At 46.4% G+C, this 19,271-nt stretch overlaps 1 protein-coding gene across 3 annotated transcripts in view; it reads right to left on the bottom strand.

The window, feature by feature from the left end:
- VWCE (von Willebrand factor C and EGF domains) overlaps positions 1-19,271 on the bottom strand; it is a 333,354-nt gene that overhangs the window by 31,127 nt on the left and 282,956 nt on the right. For all 3 annotated transcript variants that reach the window (XR_003941942.1, XM_030201137.1, XM_030201138.1), the window contains one exon: positions 279-361. Coding sequence is in view for 2 of the 3 variants with exons in the window: in XM_030201137.1 (XP_030056997.1) it covers positions 279-361 (83 nt within the window). In the remaining variant the exon portion in view is untranslated. The remainder of the gene's footprint in view (positions 1-278; positions 362-19,271) is intronic.

Below are 19,271 nucleotides of genomic sequence, written 5' to 3'. Positions count from 1 at the left end.
TAGCTATGCCATCTCTATAGCTGGTGTAACTGCAGGTGACAATGCCAGTTATTCTGTAATGGCATCTGAATGTCAAGATGCTTTTATAGAATAGGGTCTCACCATGCAGCATCAGGGCGCCTAAAAGGGGGTGCCCAGTTAGAGAACTGCCCCCATACAAGGTAAGTTTATAAAGGAGAGCCTAGTTAAAGCGCCATTAAAGCCTAGTTAAAGAACCTATGTAAACCTTATTTCAGAAAGACAAAGAAAGTTGTCTGTATTAACTGGGAAGTACTTACATCACAATGACAGACAACACAGGGGTCAGCCTTTGATATATAAGATCCTCCATCTTCCAAGATCTGCCCCTCATATAGACATTCTTTCAGTCATAACCAAAAAAACAAAACATTTAAAATAGACATCAACACTACCTAAGCACTCAGAAATCATAATTATACATGTGGAGGACAATAATGAAAAGTCCTTCCTGTGTTCCCATACAATGCCACTGGAAATTCATGGTCAAGTTTGTTCTCTCTTTAATTACTTTGGAGAACATTTCATACATGGCTTTGATCTGTGTTGTTGGTACTATTTCTGACAGATTTTCTTGTATGATTGCACTGTAGTCCATCACAGTTGCTCAAAATTAAGGGGCAAAGACAGAAAAGCATACTATAGAAACCAGTCAGAAGTATACTGTGACTTATAAGCTGATGGCGTGCTTTGGACAAAGTGGATTCCCGACATCCTGATGCAGACTTCGAAACATGATCATGTTGAAGGGGGAATTCCTTTTGAATTATCAGTCTGTACTGCACTAAGAGTGAACTAGCAAAACAGAGTTGCAATATTTGTTTGAATTCACATGAAGCACTACTTTAAAATAATAATGGACTGATGTTGATAAGGTGTGAGAGGTTTGTTCTGAATATAGATGAAGCCCTACTGTTTGCTTTTAAGTCACTGACTGATTTCTACTTATACTTCTGGCTGGTTTGTATAGTTGAGTCAGGAGAGTGAGGAGCATATTATCTTGATTCTGAGATTAAAGAGAGAAAAGGTAATTTACAACTGATTGCACATTATGCTCTATCAGGTCAATATTCCACTGCATGGAGTGTATATAATTTGAAATAACTAACTTAAACAGTTTCAAAACAGACATATATTGAGCGACTCTATCCATTTAAGTAACATTGCTGAATTTCCATGTACAAATTGTAATGTCCAACTGAGATGTTTCACATCATAACTGCTATTAGTGTGGCTTGCTTGGTCATCCATTTTATATATTTACCGCTAGATTCTGTATAGTGCGCCTAGTGTCTTGTGCTGAAATCCAGGTGTATTCTATAACAGTGTGCATAACTTAATTGGTAAGTCAATCAGCATTGTTAACAGCGCTTAACAAGCAATAACAAACACTATTAGCAATAATTAGAATTTATGTGCACAAATCGCTAAGTGTATTCTGTAATGCACTGCGCCTAAATTTTAATGCACGAAGGTAAAAAGGGGCGAGGTTATGGGCAGGGAAATGGGCATTTTATAGGAGTTTCAAACTTTATGTGCATTGTCATAGAATATGTCCCAGTGTGCCTAAATCTACACACTGGTATTTACACCACATTTCCCTTGGTGTAAATGGATATGTGTAGTTTTAGGTGCTGTGACTAAGCATATTTAATATACGGTGCCTAAATCTACACGGCACTTACAGAATACGTTTAAGTGGAAATGTTTACTGCATTGATTTTTCAGGCACTGTATACAGAATCCAACCCTTACGGCTAATTCTATCAATGGTGCAAAACATTACATGTAGAAATTTCGGTACGCACCCAATTTCCATATGCAATTTAATTGAATAACAAGTCAATTAGCACTGATAACTGGGTGCTAATAATCTATTATTGATGTTAATTTGCAACAATTACAATTTATGTGCACATTTTTAGGCGCAAGGACTTACACATAAATTTTATGCGTGGTTTGCAAAGAGGGTGTGGCCATGGGAGGGTCATGGGTAGATCAGGGGTACTCCTGCAATTTATAGAATAAGGGGGATCTGAGCCTAATTTAGGCACAAGGATTTACACCAGGGTTTAGTTGGTGCACATCCTCACGTCTAAAGGTAGACACAGATCCTAGCACTAAGCACTATTCTATAAATGGCATCTAACTTTGAGCACCGTTTATATAATAGCGCTTAGCATTTCTTTTGTCGGCGCCAATTTTTCAGCACCATTTATACAACTGAGTCCTTAGGGGGCAATTCTATAAAGGGCACTAAAAGTTAGATGCCCAAAACCAAAGCGCTAAGCTAGTATTCTATAACAGCAAATTTGTGTGTTATAGAATATTAACATAATTCAGCAACTGAAAAGCATATTTCCAAAACTCACTCAGTCCATTATTTTTTCTCAGTTTTGAGCTGTGCGATTAATTTTGTTCATCAAGGCAAGATTAATTTACTATAGCTTATTCCTGTTCCAAAACTCACATCAGTTTTGGCACAGGCATAAGCCCCAGTAAATTAATCTTTAATGAATGAAATTAGTCACAGCTTAAAACTGACAAAAAATGGACTGAGTGAGCCTCAGAAAAGTGCTCTTCAATTAGGTACCACCATTTACGCCTGGTTGATGGAAGGGATAAATGTGAGCACCTAAATGCAGCAGTTAGGTGCCTTATTGACATTATTTAGTAAAGTGTGAGTGCTTAGAACGAGTGGTGTAGAGTGAGTAGAAGTGAATCGATTTTTTTATTCTGTCAAAAAGTACAAAGACTAGGGGACACTCAATGAAGTTACATGGAAATACTTTCAAAACAAGTAGGATGAAATATGTTTTCACTCAAAAAATAGTTAAGCTTTGAAACTCACTACCAGAGGGTATGGTTACAGTGGTTAGCATATCTGGATTTAAAAAAGGTTTGGACAAGTTCCTGGAGGAAAAGTCCATAGTCTATTGAGATAGATATGGAGAAGCTACTGCTTACCCTGGGATTGGTAGCATGGAATGGTACTACTATTTGAGATTCTACATGGAATGCTGCTGCTATTTGAGATTCTACATGGAATGTAGAAGTCACTGGAGAAGCCACTGCTTACCCTGGGATTGGTAGCATGGAATGTTACTACTATTTTCTACATGGAATGCTGCTGCTATTTGAGATTCTACATGGAATCTTGCTACTTTTGAGATTGGTCTGACCCAGTATAGCTATTCTTATATTTTTATGAAACAGCTGAAATGCCCATGACTCGCCCATGTGAATGCCCTCTTTGCAGTTAGGCGTCTGTTGTTTTCCCCCAATTTTGGTGCTTAACTACCGTTAACTTCCATTTCAGTGCCATAAGCTTGGCGCATAACTTTTGGTGTACTACATAGAATGACCTCGTAAAGCCCCATTTTGTATAGGATGCAAAGGGAGGAATTGAGGCAGAGATAACAGGGGCAAGATTGATAAAAAGCTACAGACCTCACCTTGGCAGGTCGAACTGATAAAATGAAGCAAACAGTGCTCCTGTTCCTGGTAATCTTGCCCATGACGCAGCTAGTATTTTAGGCGAAACAAGGCCATGTTGAGCACAGATGTTTGAATTGCTGGGAGTTTTTGGTTAACAAATAAAGACTGTGTTTTTTCTCACAAGGTCTGCCTCTTTGTTTCATCTTCCAGGTAGGATTGGGTGCACCGCTTCCCTTGTTTTCGTAGAGATAACAGTGGGAATGACCAAATGGATGAAGCTGAGTGATCCAATTTATGAAGACCTTTATTGGGACCAAAAATAAATTACCACACAATAGAATAATTAAAAGATGATAAAAAGTATCCAGACTCAACATGGCATTTGCTCAGGTGATGTCATCAGATGAGCAACCAAAGCCTTTAAGAGAACTGTTTGTAGCTCAGCATGTTTCTCAGTTTACTCATCTGCAGTTTTCATAAGAAGATACTCATTATAGAAGCAACTTTTTTGCTGATTTTCAAACCCATATGAAATCCACACACTTTCCAATTGACTCCTGATAAAAGCAACAGTGCCAAAACATGGCCCATGTCGAGTCCAGATATTTTTTATCATCTTTAATTATTCCATTGTGTGGTAATTTATTTTTGGTTCCAATAAAGAACTTCATAAATTTTATCACCCAGCTTTATCCGTTTGGTCATTCACACTGTTATCTCTGCCTCTTTGGATTGTGGGATTGTTTTTGCTTTTCTCCCCTTTTTTGAGGGAGAAATTGAGACATCCAGGTCATGATGTGCTCAGTTCCCCCTGTATTTTTCAAAAGGCTCTGCTGAATGCAGCGCCTCCTGTAAAATATGTATAAGGCACAAGCATGCCTGCACATTTGCTAGTATTTATTTACTTGTTGCATTTATATCCCACATTTTCCCACCTATTTGCAGGCTCCAATAGACATCCAATAGACATCCGACTCTAGCCAGGTCAGTCCGTCAACCCCGCGGTTCCAGCAGTCCTGCTGACCGCCTGCAGCTGGGGGCTCAACCCCTGGTGAACAGCGGTCGCCGCGGGTGAAGATTTGGGGTTGCACGGCTGTCCTCTGAGGTCCTTCGGGGCCTTGCGGGACCTAAGGGCTCACTGACGTTGAAGACAAGACAGGAACCTGAAGCCATGAGCTCGCCTATACAACCTGATCTGCGGGACCTGGCTAAAGCCCTTCAGCAGCAGCAGGAGCAGTTGAATGCCCTGTCAGGGGCACTCCAGAACGTGTGCTCTCAGCTTTCTTCGGTCCAGGTACAGAACCAGGCCGCTGCGGTCCAGGGGGCCGCAGCGGCTCCCCGTCCGGGAGGGTCCCTTTCAGTACCTCGGTTCCCTGAGCCTGCACGATTTGATGGCGTTCCCGGGGGATGCCGGGGTTTCCTTAATCAGTGCAACCTAGCCTTCAGGATGCAACTGGAGGCCTTTTCTTCAGACCAGACTAAAGTGCGTTATGTTATTTCCTTGTGTACGGGATGGGCCCTGGCATGGGCGTCCCCGTTAGTTGAACAACAGGATCCGCTCCTGGATAATTACACAGAGTTTCAGCGCCGCTTCCGCATGGTGTTTGACCTCCCAGGAAGGCCGTCTTCCGTGGCGTCCGAACTGCTGTGGATTCAACAGGGCGAAGGGACCATGGCTGACTATGCCATTCGATTTCGGACTCTAGCAACTGAGTTGCGTTGGAATCAAGAGTCATTATCTGCAATCTTCCTGGAGGGACTTCAGGAGCGAATCAAGGACGAGCTGGCGGGAAGGGAGGTCCCGGGGCAGCTGGATGCCCTAATCTCGCTCTGTGTCCGTGTGGATACCCGTTTTCAAGAGAGAGCTAGAGCTCGAGCAGACCGGCGGAGGTGGTCTCGAGGTGCGTCTCAGACTGGCAAGGGGCGTCCCCCCGCCGTGGTTCCCGGGAGCCTAAGGAGAATGGTGAGGAACCGATGGTGATCGGTCGTCAACGATTGTCTCCTCGGGAGAGGAATCAACGCCTGCGGGGCGGGCTTTGCCTACATTGCGGCGAGGCCGGACATTTCGTCCGCTTTTGCCCCGCACGGGCGGGAAACGCTACCCCCAAGGCGCCCTGAGGGGAGGGGTCTTGGGGCACTCCGCTCCCCTACCAGATCAGCTGGTAACTCAGCCGGTAACGCTGCGGTGGCAAGAGACGATGATTCACACCCGTGCCCTCTTGGACTCCGGGGCTGGGGGAAACTTCATTTGTCATGAACTCCTGCAGCAGATGGGTTGGCCCACATTACCTTATCGACCTGCGCTGCAAGTGACATCCATTCAAGGTACTGCATTACCTCAGCCTATTACAGAGGTAACCCCCTTTTTGGGACTTCAGGTAGGGGAGGATCACCGTGAGGAGGCTCAATTTTTGATTTTACCCCGTACCATTCATCCGGTGGTGCTGGGATTGCCCTGGCTATGGCGCCATACCCCCGTCATAGACTGGACCTTGGGGAAGATCCGGTCATGGGGTGACGCCTGCATGGAAGCCTGTTTGAAGGGCCGGAAATTCAGTTGTCCCGCAGTAGTAGCTACCCCTAGAACTGTGCCAGTTCATCACGCTACACTGCCGGTGGAATACCGGGATTTTGCGGATGTATTTAGTCCCGTGGAAGCTGATGTCCTACCGCCTCATCGATCCTTTGATTGTGCTATCAGGTTGATGGCAGACGCCATGCCGCCCCGGGGCCGTCTTTATACACTATCCCGGGAGGAATCTAAGGTAATGCAAGCCTTTATTCGGGAGAATCTCCAGAAGGGGTTCATCCATCCCTCTACGTCCCCTGCCGGGGCCGGATTCTTTTTTGTGACCAAGAAAGATGGCTCGTTGAGACCCTGCGTGGACTATCGGGGTCTAAATGCCATCACCATGAAGGATCGATACCCCCTACCTCTCATTCCAGAACTGTTTGACCGGTTGCAGGGAGCTCAGATCTTCACCAAGTTGGATCTTCGTGGGGCCTACAACTTGGTCCGCATCCGAGAGGGGGACGAGTGGAAAACTGCCTTTAATACTCATGAGGGACATTTTGAATATCTAGTAATGCCCTTTGGCTTATGCAACGCTCCTGCAGTGTTTCAAAGATTCATCAACTTCGCGCTCAAGGACTTGTTGTATTCCACGGTGATTGTCTACTTGGATGACATCCTGATCTTCTCCAAGGACCCCATGGAACATGTGATCCACGTTCGTACTGTGCTGCAGCGCCTACGGCAGTTCCGCTTGTTTGCCAAACTTAGCAAGTGCTCGTTTCACCAGCAATCCCTTTCCTGGGACATATTCTGCTACCAGGGGGGTTGCGGATGGATCCCGATAAACTCCGCGCTATCCGGGAATGGCCGCAACCTCAGGGACTGAAAGCGCTACAGCGGTTCTTGGGGTTTGCGAATTACTACCGCCAGTTTATTCCTTATTATTCACAATTGACAGCGCCGTTGACAGCACTTACTAGAAAACATGCAGACGTCCGAAACTGGCCACTGGAGGCACAAGCCGCCTTCAGTCAATTAAAGAAAGCGTTGAATCTGCCTCTATTCTGTTGGCCCCGGACCATAATAAACCATTTGTTGTGGAAGTGGACGCTTCCGCTTTGGGCGCAGGGGCCGTCCTCTCTCAAGTTAACGCCAAGGGCCGGCGCCAGCCTTGCTTCTTCTTCTCCCGTAAGTTCTCCCCAGCGGAACGCAATTATACGGTGGGGGACAGAGAACTTCTAGCCTTGAAGTTAGCTCTGCAAGAATGGAGACATTTGCTGGAGGGGGCGGAGCACCGATTTACAGTGATTACTGACCATAAGAATCTTTTGTATCTACAAGAAGCCCAACGGCTAAATCCTCGACAGGCCCGTTGGTCATTATTTTTTGCAAGATTTCATTTTCAACTCGTGTTTCGGGCTGCGGCCCAAAATACCCCTGCAGATTCCCTCTCTAGAGCTTTTGACGTCCCGGAGGAGATTGAAGAGCTTCATCCTATGTTGGATCCTAACTGCCTTAGTGCGGCCCCGGGGGGGGGTCGCCCCAGTGAAGAAGCTAGTGCCTCCTCAGGACCGGGGGAAAGTAATGCAGTGGGGACATTCCTCCGTATGGGCCGGACATTTTGGGTTCCAAAAGACCCTTCGTCTGATTTCTCGACAGTACCAGTGGCCTCAGATGAGGCAAGATATTCTCCAGTTTGTCACGACGTGCCCTGTCTGCGCCCGGACGAAGTCGGTGGTTGGGCGTCCTTGGGGGGACCTGCAACCGTTACCCGTTCCTAAAGCTCCCTGGAGGGAATTGTCTATGGACTTCATCACGGACCTCCCCAGCTCCCAGGGACACACCGTGATCTGGGTTGTGGTGGACCGCTTCTCCCGAATGGCCCATTTTGTTCCCCTGCCGGGACTTCCATCGGCGGCATCCCTAGCCCGACAGTTCATTCAACATGTCTTCCGGCTCCATGGGCTGCCGACCAGAATCATCAGCGATCGTGGAACTCAGTTCACTTCCCGATTCTGGAGAGCCTTGTGTTCTGCTCTGGGGGTTGCAACCCACTTCTCCTCGGCCTACCACCCTCAGACCAACGGTGTGGTAGAACGAATTAATCAAACTTTGAAAGGGTTCTTGCGGGCCTTTGTTTACAAGCGGCAAGATAACTGGTCGTCCCTTCTTCCTTGGGCTGAGTTTGCCTACAACCACAGTGACCATTCCGCTTCTGGACAATCTCCTTTCTTCCTGGTATATGGACTACATCCACGGCTTCCGTCACCTTTCCCCTCTGACTCTCCTAAGCCCATGGTTACTCAAACTTTAACTGACCTGCGGGAGGTCTGGGAGATGACCCGAGAACAACTGCAACGAACGGCCGCCAAGTACAAGTCCTTTGCTGATGAAACTACAGTGTAGTAAATTTAATACAAATCGGAGAAAATATTTCTTCACCCAACGCATAATTAAACTCTGGAATTCGTTGCTGGAGAACGTGGTGAAGGCGGTTAGTTTAGCAGAGTTTAAAAAGGGGCTAGATGGTTTCCTAAAGAACAAGTCCATAAACCACTACTAAATGGACTTGGGAAAAATCCACAATTCCAGAAATAACATGTATATAATGTTTGTACGTTTGGGAAGCTCGCCAGGCGCCCTTGGCCTGGATTGGCCGCTGTCGTGGACAGGATGCTGGGCTCAATGGACCCTTGGTCTTTTCCCAGTGTGGCATTACTTATTTACTTATGTACTTTATAAACTACAAGAGATCGCAGAAAGAGGAAGACAGGCGACAATATCAAGAAAAGCTAAAAGAAGCTGATAGAGTAGCCAGGAAAGCAAAGATGCAAATGGAAGAAAAAATAGCCAATACGGTAAAATTGGGTGGGGGGGGGGGTAACTCATATTTTAGATATGTTAGTAATAGGAGGAAGTGCAAAAGTGGCACTATGAGACTCAAAGGTGAAGGGGAAGAATATGTAGAAGCTGATAAAGATAAAGTGGAATTGCTTAACAAATATTTCTGTTCTGTGTTCACAGTTGAAGGGCTGGGAGAAGGACCATAGAAGACAAACACAAATAGGAATGGAAGGGTGGTAGTGGCTGGCTGATTTTCACAGGACTATGTTTGTGATGAGCTGGCTAACCTAAAGGTAGACAAAGCAGTGGGGCTGGATGGCATACATCCGAGGGTACTGAGGAACTTAGGAAAGTTCTAGCGGCTCCGATGGCTGACCTTTTCAATGCTTCTCTAGAGTCGGGAGTGGTCCCAGAAGACTGATCAGATGTGGTCCCTCTCCACAAAAGCAGAAGGACGAAGTTGGGAACTATAGGCCAGTAAGTCTGACTTCTGTGGTAAGTAAATTAATGGAAACCCTTTTAAAACAGAGAATAGTAATGTTTTTGGAATCGAATGGATTACAGGACCCGAGGCAACATGGTTTCACTAGAGGCAGGTCCTGTCAATCAAATCTGATTAATTTGTTTGACTGAATGACCAGGGAGTTGGATTGAGGGAGAATGCTAGATGTTGTGTATTTAGATATTAGCAAAGCCTTTGATATGGTTTCACATAGATGACTAATATATAAACTGAGTGCCCTCAGTATGGGCCATAAAGTGACTGACTGGTTTAGTGGGATGAGAGCCTGGGGAACTGGGTTTGATTCTCACTGCAGCTGCTTGTGACCCTTGTGACTGACTGTGAGATAAATTCCCCCACACCCTGGAACCCCTTCCTGCCTGACATCTGACATAACCCTCTGGAACTGTTCAGATCCCCCACCATTCAACATACTTTCACCTCTTCTCAGAATACTCCATCTATAACCAGAAGTATCTCTTGTGTCTAATGGGGGAGCAGGAGCAATCCACAGGCCCTCCTGCCCCATCAGGTTCCCAGTTGGAAATGGTGCCACTGATTTCCTAGTGGCAGTCTCAAGGAACTATCTCTAGGGGTTAGGGTGCTACATAAGGCACACCCCCAAATTCTGCCTCCTTTTGAGAGGAATAATTTTGGTCATATAGGGCTAGATTCTATATATATGGTGCCATAAAAATCAGCGCTGAAAAAAAAGATGCCTAGGCGTAATCTATAAACTACACCTAAAGTTAGACACAGTTTATAGAATATTCCTAGGGCCCATCCGCGTGACTAAATCTAGTCACGAGAATTTACACCAAGTAAAAATTGGTGTAAATGCCAGCGACTAACAGGCACAGAGCAGGTGTATTCAATAACAGCGTGCATACTTTTTAGAAACGCCCACAAACTGCCCATTCCATTTCCACAGCCACACTCCCTTTTTGGTTGTGCGCATGAGAATTTAAGCGCATCACTTTGTGGAATACGCTTAGCAAGTTGTGCGCATAAATTCTAATTAAAGTCAATTAGTATCAATAATTGCTGAAGTGGCAATTATCAGTGCTGATTGGCTTGTTAAGATAATTAAGTTGTGCGCTTAATACAGAATACGACCAGAATTGCATATGTAACTCACATTACACTATATAGAATATAGGAGATAATTTTTTTTTTTTGTTACATTTGTACTCCGCGCTTTCCCACTCATGGCAGGCTCAATGCAGCAGGTGATGGAAGGTTAAGTGACTTGCCCAGAGTCACAAGGAGCTGCCTGTGCCAGGAATCGAACTCAGTTCCTCAGGACCAAAGTCCACCACCCTAACCACTAGGCCACTCCTCCAAAATTATCCATTCAACCTCTAGAATTAATATTTTTTTAACAGCTACACAGCCAGCATGTATCACGGTCTTACCGTGACTCTGTCATTCCGAATCACCCCGCTCCATTCTGGACCACTGCGGGACAATGCCTCACTCTACTCGTTTGTTGTGCGCCACCCTCCTAGGAGGGTGCGTGCATTGCAGCCCTTAATTTACTGGACCTGTGGTGGGAACTGGGGGCGTGTCTGGATGTCATCAAGGGTCTGAGCCCAGACCTTCTTCCAGTGCCTTTGTAACTTGCATGCTCTTATGGTCCTGCTTTGCTTCTAATGTTTCTTGCTCCTGCCTCTAGTGTTGGTTCCTGAGTTCCAGCACTTGCCTGTTCCTGAGTTCTAGCCACTCTTGTCTCCAGGGTCCAGCCTTGCCTCCAGCATTGTTTCCTGAGTTCCAGGTTTTGCTTGATCCTGAGTTCCAGCCACACTTGTCCCCGAGGTCCAGTCTTGCTTCCAGTATTGGTTCCCGAGTTCCAGCATGCTTGCTCCTGAGTTCCAGCCTTGTCAATCCTGACTTTACCCTTTGCTTTGGATTTAGAGGTGCCCTGTCTGCCACAGTCGGGGCTATGATTGTGGTTCTAGGGCTCACTACTCCGAACACAACAGCTTGTAAAGGCCATGAGCTCGACGGAGTCACCAGCCTTACAGCTACAACGGCTTGTGCTTCAGCTACAGCAACTCTCTGGGGCTGTTCAAACACTAACATATCGGATGGACAATATCCAAGGGCAGCTCCAGTGGTAGCCCCATTCTCTGTCACAGAACCTGGTCTGGCCAACCTCCTTGGTGACATAGGGATTAGAGCCCTGAATGGGAATGAGTTTCGTGGGAATCCCGCAGAACCCGCAGGATTCCTGCAGGGACGGAAGCAGTTCTGCAGGGTTCCCATGGGGATGGAAGCAGTTCATGCGGAGTTCCCGTGGGGATGGAAGCAGTTCTTGTGGGGTTCCCATGGGGTTGGAAGCAGCTTCTGTGGGGTTCCTGTGGAAGTGTAAATTGCACTTGTGTCAGCCTCTCGCCTACCAAGTACCAAGTTCTTTGAGTGCTGTCTCCTTGCTTTAATAAGCGCATATGAGGAAAATCTTCCATTAAGGAGGTGGTCGAGACACAAATGGTGACGGAATTCAAAAAGGCGTGGGATGAACACAGTGGATTAATTAGAAAATGGAAGTTATAAAAAACCCTAAACTTAAATGGCTATGTGTCAAGTGATGCTTAGATGCCGCTCCAGCTGTGATGAATTAGGGCCGATACCGGGCAGACTTGTACGGTCTGTGTCTCGTATATGACAATTTGGTTTAGGATGTGCTGGAAAGGGCTTAGACAGCAACTTTAGTGGCTGGAACATAAGGACAGTGCTGGACAGACATTTATGGACTGTGTCCCGCAAATGAGAAGACAAATAGGCCAGCGTGGGCTTCAATGGCAACTCCAGCAGTTGGAATATAAGGATAGTGCCGGGCAGACTTCTATGGTCTATGTCCCAGAAATGCCAAAGAAAGACCATAATCAAGTATATAATATCATGTTCATTGTTGATTTAATCATGAATTGATAATGAGTGTGACTATTGGGCAGACTGGATGGACTGTTCAGGTCTTTATCTGCCCTCAATTACTATGTTACTATTAATCTTCTCTGCCCCCGGGCTGATGCACAGACCTCAGCTCTGCCACAGGTATGAGCATCAGATGTCACCTGGCACGTACATGTGGTGACCTCTCAGCACACATTACCAGTGAATCAGAGACAAGTCTTACATGTGCGCACCAGAGTATTCGAAGTTCCAACTTCCATTCCTTCTTTGCCTGCAGTGCTGCGGCTCAAACCCAGAGAGAGACCGAGAAAGCCAACAAGCATTTTTTAAATATACCATTAAATTCTTGCGGAAACAGGTGGGGACAAGTTACATTTTTGAGGGGAAGTGTGGGGATGGGTAAGATTCCAGCGGGGATAGGTCTGGACAGGTAAGATTCCAGCAGGGATGGGCGAGGACGGGTTAGATTTCTGTCCCCCTGTCCTCTAGTAGGGATCTGCATTGCCTCCCCCCCTTTGATTTGATGGGAACCCCAAGCCTTGCAGGAGATTTCTGAATCAATTTCAGATTGTGTTTGAATTGTAAGCCAAAGATTTTGTGTCCAAACGAGCTAAGACGGCCTATATCATTTCTCTTCTCAAAGGTCCTGCCGCTGCCTGGGCCTCCCCTACAGGGGCGTAGCTATGGGTGGGCCTGGGTGGGCCCAGGCCCACCCACCCAGCGCACACACAACTGCAGCAGCAGCCTAGCTGCCTAGCGTGACGGCAGAGTGACAGCACCCGACCCGCGGCGCTCTGGCAGCTGATCTCAGGCTCCGTCCAATTCCGTCCTCAGGCCCGCCCACCACCCAAGTGCACACACACACACCGCATGCAGCAGCTGAGCCTAGCGCCCTAGCGTACATCGCGGGTACCCGCGCTCAGGGCAGGCTCAGAAGACATCATCAGCCCACGCCCACCTACCTTCGGGCTTAGAGAGAGGCAGCGCGTCGGTGGCGTCGTTGTTGTTGGTCGCACTGCATTCGCATGATCGCGGTAGCGGTATGACCCGTCCTGGACGTGGCTGTGTGCGGCGGCGTGCCTCAGCCTCGCTTTCGCTCGGCTCCGCTCACTTGACGTGACGAGGCATCTGAGGGAGGACAGGATAAGGCTAAGCTGCACATGGCCACATGCACGTACGAAGGGTTCAGCCTGGCCCTGCTCTCCCTGGCCTGGAAACGTGGAAATTGAATTTGGGAAAGGAAAGAAACAGAAGAAAGGTCTGGTCGAAGTCGAGTTCCTGTCTCCCGGCCCAAGGTAACTTACTGCCAAGCAGCAGCTGCCAGCCCAGCCCAGCAGCAGGTAATAAAATGCTTTTTGGGTTTTTTGCATCTTATTTTTAACATTATCATGGTAATTTCTTTTTAAAATTAAGCTAGCTGGGGCCTGGTGGGCATATTAAAATTTATTGTTGTGGAATTTCTGAGTGGGGTAAGCACTTCACTGCCTAGGGCAAAAAATGTATATATTTAATGATTAAAATATACCTTTTTTTGCCCTGCAGTGAAGAGCCCATCCCCACCCAGAAGCCCACCTATTATATATATATATATATATAGTGCCCGCCCATATTAGCTCTGGGCCCAGCCAAAATGTCAGGTCTGGCTACGCCACTGCTCCCCTATCTGGGAGAGGAATGAACCAATACTGAATAACATGGTGGAGTTTCTGGTCCATTTTTGCCAGAACTTTGAGGAGCCTAGCAAGGTCACTTCAGGAATCCCAGACCATCGAAGATAATGCTATTCGATTCCGGACCTTAGCAGCTGAACTGGAATGGAATAATGAGATCCTTGCCACCGTGTTCTAACAGGGGGTGTCCTCTGCTATTAAGGATGAACTGGCTGGGCATGAGCTCCCCACGAACCTTGATGATCTGGTCCTCCTATGTACATGAGTGGATATTTATAATTTGTAATTATTTGCAATAATATTCTGAACTTCTTATTCCGTTAATGTGATTGCCATTGAAACATAATGTAAGCCACATTGAGCCTGCAAACAGGTGGGAAAATGTGGGATACAAATGCAGCAAATAAATAAATAAATATATGTGTTCGTGAGCGAACCTTGGAATGCCAGGTCAGTCATAGACCATTCCGGTTGGCTCCTACATTTTAACGCAAACCTATGCCTCTCCTTTCACAGTCTAGGCCCTCTGGGAATAACGAGGGGCCAATGCAAGTAGACCACCTGAGACTTTCTGACCAGGAGAAGAGGCGGAAATGGGCACCGGATCTGTGTTTGTATTATGGCAAAAGGGACATTATGCCCTCCGATGCCCAAGGAAGCCAGGAAACTGGCAGGCGTAGTCCTGGCCAGGGAGGCAGGACTAGGACCTTCCCCCACAGACTCCCCGCTTACAGTTAATGGTTTCAGCAGTCATCAATGTGGACCTCGAATCCTTTACTGAAACATTCATAGATTACGGAGCAGCAGATAACTTTATTGATCAGGGGGTAGCTCACCATTACTATATCCCCTCACAGGAGTTACCTTATTCCATCCCCAGTATCCTTGGCTTATGGGCACATTCAGGAAGTTCTCAAGGCTAAGACACTCTTGCTTAGCCTCCGGATTGGGTTGCTACACAGAGAAGCCATAACCCTGTATGTCCTGCAGATAGCTATAAACCCCAACATCCTGGGACTACTTGGCTACAATGGCACAACCCACATATCGATTGGGAACAAGGCCAGTTAACGGCTTGGGGCTCCTCCTGTAGAGGGCAGTGTTTGGACTCCATTATGCTTCCTAAACCAGTAGCCATCCATTTGGTAGAGGTCGGACAGACCTCATCCCGGGCCTACCAGGAGTTTGCTGGTTTCTTATCTAAATGACGGGTGGAAACTCTCCCACCTCACAGAAGCTATGACAGACCCATTGATCTGTTACTTGAGATAAAAAACCCCGGGGCAGAGTTTATCCATTCGTGCCCCAAGATCGAAGCCATGTCCGCCTATATCAAGGATAATCTGCAACGGGGGATCATACACCCCTCTAAGTCTCCGACTGGAGCCGGATTCTTTTCATGGTTAAGAAGGATGGGGGATTGCAGCTGTGCATCAATTACTGGGGTCTGAATATGATCATGGTGAAGAACAAATAGCCCTTACCCCTCATCTCCAAGCTATTCGACCAGGAAGCCTGCATCTTTACCAAACTGAATCTGTGAGGCACCTATAACCATTCGCTTAGTCGAGATTGGATAACAGAGCCGGTAGTGGGAGGCGGGGCTGGTGGTTGGGAGGCGGGGATAGTGCTGGGCAGACTTATACGGTCTGTGCCAGAGCCGATGGTGGGAGGCGGGGATAGTGCTGGGCAGACTTGTACGGCCTGTGCCCTGAAAAAGACAGGTACAAATCAAGGTAAGGTACACACAAAAAAGTGGCACATTTCTTGGGCAGACTGGATGGACCGTGCAGGTCTTTTTCTGCCGTCATCTACTATGTTACTATCCACCTTATAATCGAAAGAGAAAAACGCCTAGATTTCGACCCCAATCGGGAGCTAGACGTTTATCTCACAAAAACGAATAAATCGGTATAATCGAAAGCCGATTTTGGACGTTTTCAACTGCACTCCGTCGCGGATGAGGACAAAGTTGATGGGGGCATGTCAGAGGTGTGGCGAAGGTAGAACTGGGGCGTGGTTATCGGCCGAGGAGAGATGTACGTGTTAGGGCGATAATCGAAAAAATAAAGGCGTTTTTAGCGGAAATTTAGGACACTTTTGTTGGACACTTTTTTCACACGAACAGGTCCCAAAAAAGTGCTCTAAATGACCAGATGACCATCGGAGGGAATCGGGGATGACCTCCCCTGACTCCCCCAGTGGTCACTAACCCCCTCCCACCACAAAAAAATGATGTTTCACAACTTTTTATTTTCACCCTCAAATGTCATACCCACCTCCCTGGCAGCATATGCAGGTCCCTGGAGCAGTTGTTAGGGGGTGCAGTGGACTTCAGGCAGGTGGACCCAGGCCCATCCCCCCCTACCTGTTACAATTGTGCTGCTTAATGCTTATTAGTCATCCAACCCCCCCAAACCCACTGTACCCACATGTAGGTGCCCCCCTTCACCCCTTAGGGCTATAGTAATGGTGTAGACTTGTGGGCAATGGGTTTTGAGGGGGATTTGGGGGGCTCAACACACAAGGGAAGGGTGCTATGCACCTGGGAGCTCTTTTACCTTTTTTTTTTGTTTTTGTAAAAGTGCCCCCTAGGGTGCCCGGTTGGTGTCCTGGCATGTGAGGGGGACCAGTGCACTACGAATCCTGGCCCCTCCCACGAACAAATGCCTTGGATTTATTCGTTTTTGAGCTGGGCGCTTTCATTTTCCATTATCGCTGAAAGACAAAAATGCCCAGCTCACAAATTGTCGAATAAAACATGGACGTCTATTTTTTGCGAAAATACGGTTCGGTCCGCCCCTTCACGGACCCGTTCTCGGAGATAAACGCCCATGGAGATAGACATTTTTGTTTGATTATGCCCCTCCACATATTAGAAAAGGAGATGAGTGGAAGACAGCTTTGAACACCTGAGATGGGCACCTTATTCAAAGTCGTTAAATCGCAGGAGGATTGTGAAAAATTACAAGAGGACCTTACGAGACTGGCAGACTGGGCGTCTAAATGGCTGATGACATTCAATGTGAGCAAGTGCAAAGTGATGCATGTGGGAAAGAGGAACCCGAATTATAGCTACGTCATGCAAGGTTCCACGTTAGGAGTCACGGACCAAGAAAGGGATCTAGGTGTCGTCGTTGATGATACGTTGAAACCTTCTGCTCAGTGTGCTGCTGCGGCTAAGAAAGCAAATAGAATGTTAGGTATTATTAGGAAAGGAATGGAAAACAAAAATAAGGATGTTATAATGACTTTGTATCGCTCCATGGTGCGACTGCACCTCGAATATTGTGTTCAATTCTGGTCACCGTATCTCAAAAAAAGATATAGTGGAATTAGAAAAGGTGCAGAGAAGGGCGACGAAAATGATAAAGGGGATGGGACGACTTCCCTATGAGGAAAGGCTAAAGCGGCTAGGGCTCTTCAGCTTGGAGAAAAGGTGACTGAGGGGAGATATGATAGAGGTCTATAAAATAATTAGTGGAGTTGAACGGGTAGATGTGAAGCGTCTGTTCACGCTTTCCAAAAATACTAGGACTAGGGGGCATGTGATAAAGCTACAATGTAGTAAATTTAAAACGAATCGGAGAAAATGTTTCTTCACTCAACGTGTAATTAAACTCTGGAATTCGTTGCCAGAGAATGTGGTAAAGGTGGTTAGCTTAGCAGAGTTTAAAAAAAGGTTTGGATGGCTTCCTAAAGGAAAAGTCCATAGACTGCTATTAAATGGACTTGGGGAAAATCCACTATTTCTGGGATAAGCAGTATAAAATGTTTTGCACTTTTTGGGGATCTTGCCAGGTATTTGTGATCTGGATTGGCCACTGTTGGAAACAGGATGCTGGGCTTGATGGACCTTTGGTCTTTCCCAGTATGGCAATACTTATGTACTTATGTATATGTACTTGTATACTTTTTATGCCTTTTGGCCTTGTGAATGCTCCAGCTGTATTTCAGAATTTTATCAATGACGTGGTAGAAAAAAAAACTGTGGCGGAATTCAAAAATGCGTGGGATGAACACAGAGGATCTCTAATTAGAAAATGAATGATATAAAAAACAAAACTTAAAGGGTTGCATATGTGTTTGCATATCAAGTGGTGCTTAGATGGCAACTCTGGCTGCATCAACTAAGACCGGTGCTGGGCTGCTTCGTATCATCTGAGTCCCGCCTATGGCTATCCGGTTTAGGATGCGCTAGAGAGAGCTTCAACGGAAACTCCAGTGGTTTTGAACGTGAGGACAGTGCCAGGCAGACTTTTACGGTCTTTGTCTCGATAATGACAAGCCGAATTTGGATAGGCTGGAGTGGGTTTCGACGGCAACTCCAGTAGTTAGAACATAAGGACAGAGCCGGGCAAACTTCTATGGTCAATGTCCTAGAAACACCAAAGAAAGACCATGATCAAATATATAACATCACATTCATTGTTGATTTAAATCTTGAATTGATAATGAATGTGATTGTTGGGCATACTGGATGGACCATTCAGGTCTTTATCGGCCATCACTTACTATGTTACTGTGTTACATCTTCTGGGACCTATTGTACAAATGTGTGCTACTTAATCTTGATGACATATTGATCTTTTACCAGTCCCTGGAACAGCATAGGCAACACATCAAGCTGGTGCTTCATCGCCTGCAACAAAATCAGTTATTTGCCAAACTGGAAAAGTGTGTTTTTGAGCGCTCTGCCCTTCCTAGAGTACATCATCTTAGACCAGGGGCTGCAAATGGACCTGGCCAAACTGTTGGCTATTCTCAATTGGCCTCAGCCTGTGGGCCTCCGAGTCCTCCTGAGATTCTTGGGCTTCTCCAACTACTACCAGCAGTTCATCTTGAATTACTCTACCATAGCAGCACCTCTGATGGCCCTGACCGGGAGGGAGGTGAACCCCCGGGATTGGCCCCCTGAAGCCAAAGCCACGTTTGACTGCCTCAAGCAGGCCTTTATTATGGCTCAATTCTCCAATATCTTGACTCTGAGAAATGGTTCTAGGTTGAGATTGACGCCTCTATGTCTGGAATTGGCACCGTCTTATTCCAGGTTCACTCCAGTGGAAAACTGCTTCCCTGTGCAATTTTTTTTTCACGAAAAATTTCTCCTGCTGAAAAGAACTATACTATTGGGGATCAAGAACTACTGGCCATCAAGTTAGTGCTGGAAGAATGGTGCCACTTACTCGAGGGAACCAAACTTCCCTTCATAGTTTTGACTGATCACAAAAATCTGTTGTATCTTCAAGAAGCCCACCACCTTAATCCCCAACAAGCCCAATAGTTCTTATTCTTCTCAAACTTTGACTTCCAACTATGCTTCTGACCAGCAGAGAATACTAAGGTGGACGTCTTATCACATTCTACGTGT

This window comes from Microcaecilia unicolor, chromosome 4 (assembly GCF_901765095.1).
Source record: "Microcaecilia unicolor chromosome 4, aMicUni1.1, whole genome shotgun sequence".
NCBI classification, from domain to species: Eukaryota; Metazoa; Chordata; class Amphibia; order Gymnophiona; family Siphonopidae; genus Microcaecilia; species Microcaecilia unicolor.
This window is presented reverse-complemented; position numbering and strand designations above follow the sequence as displayed.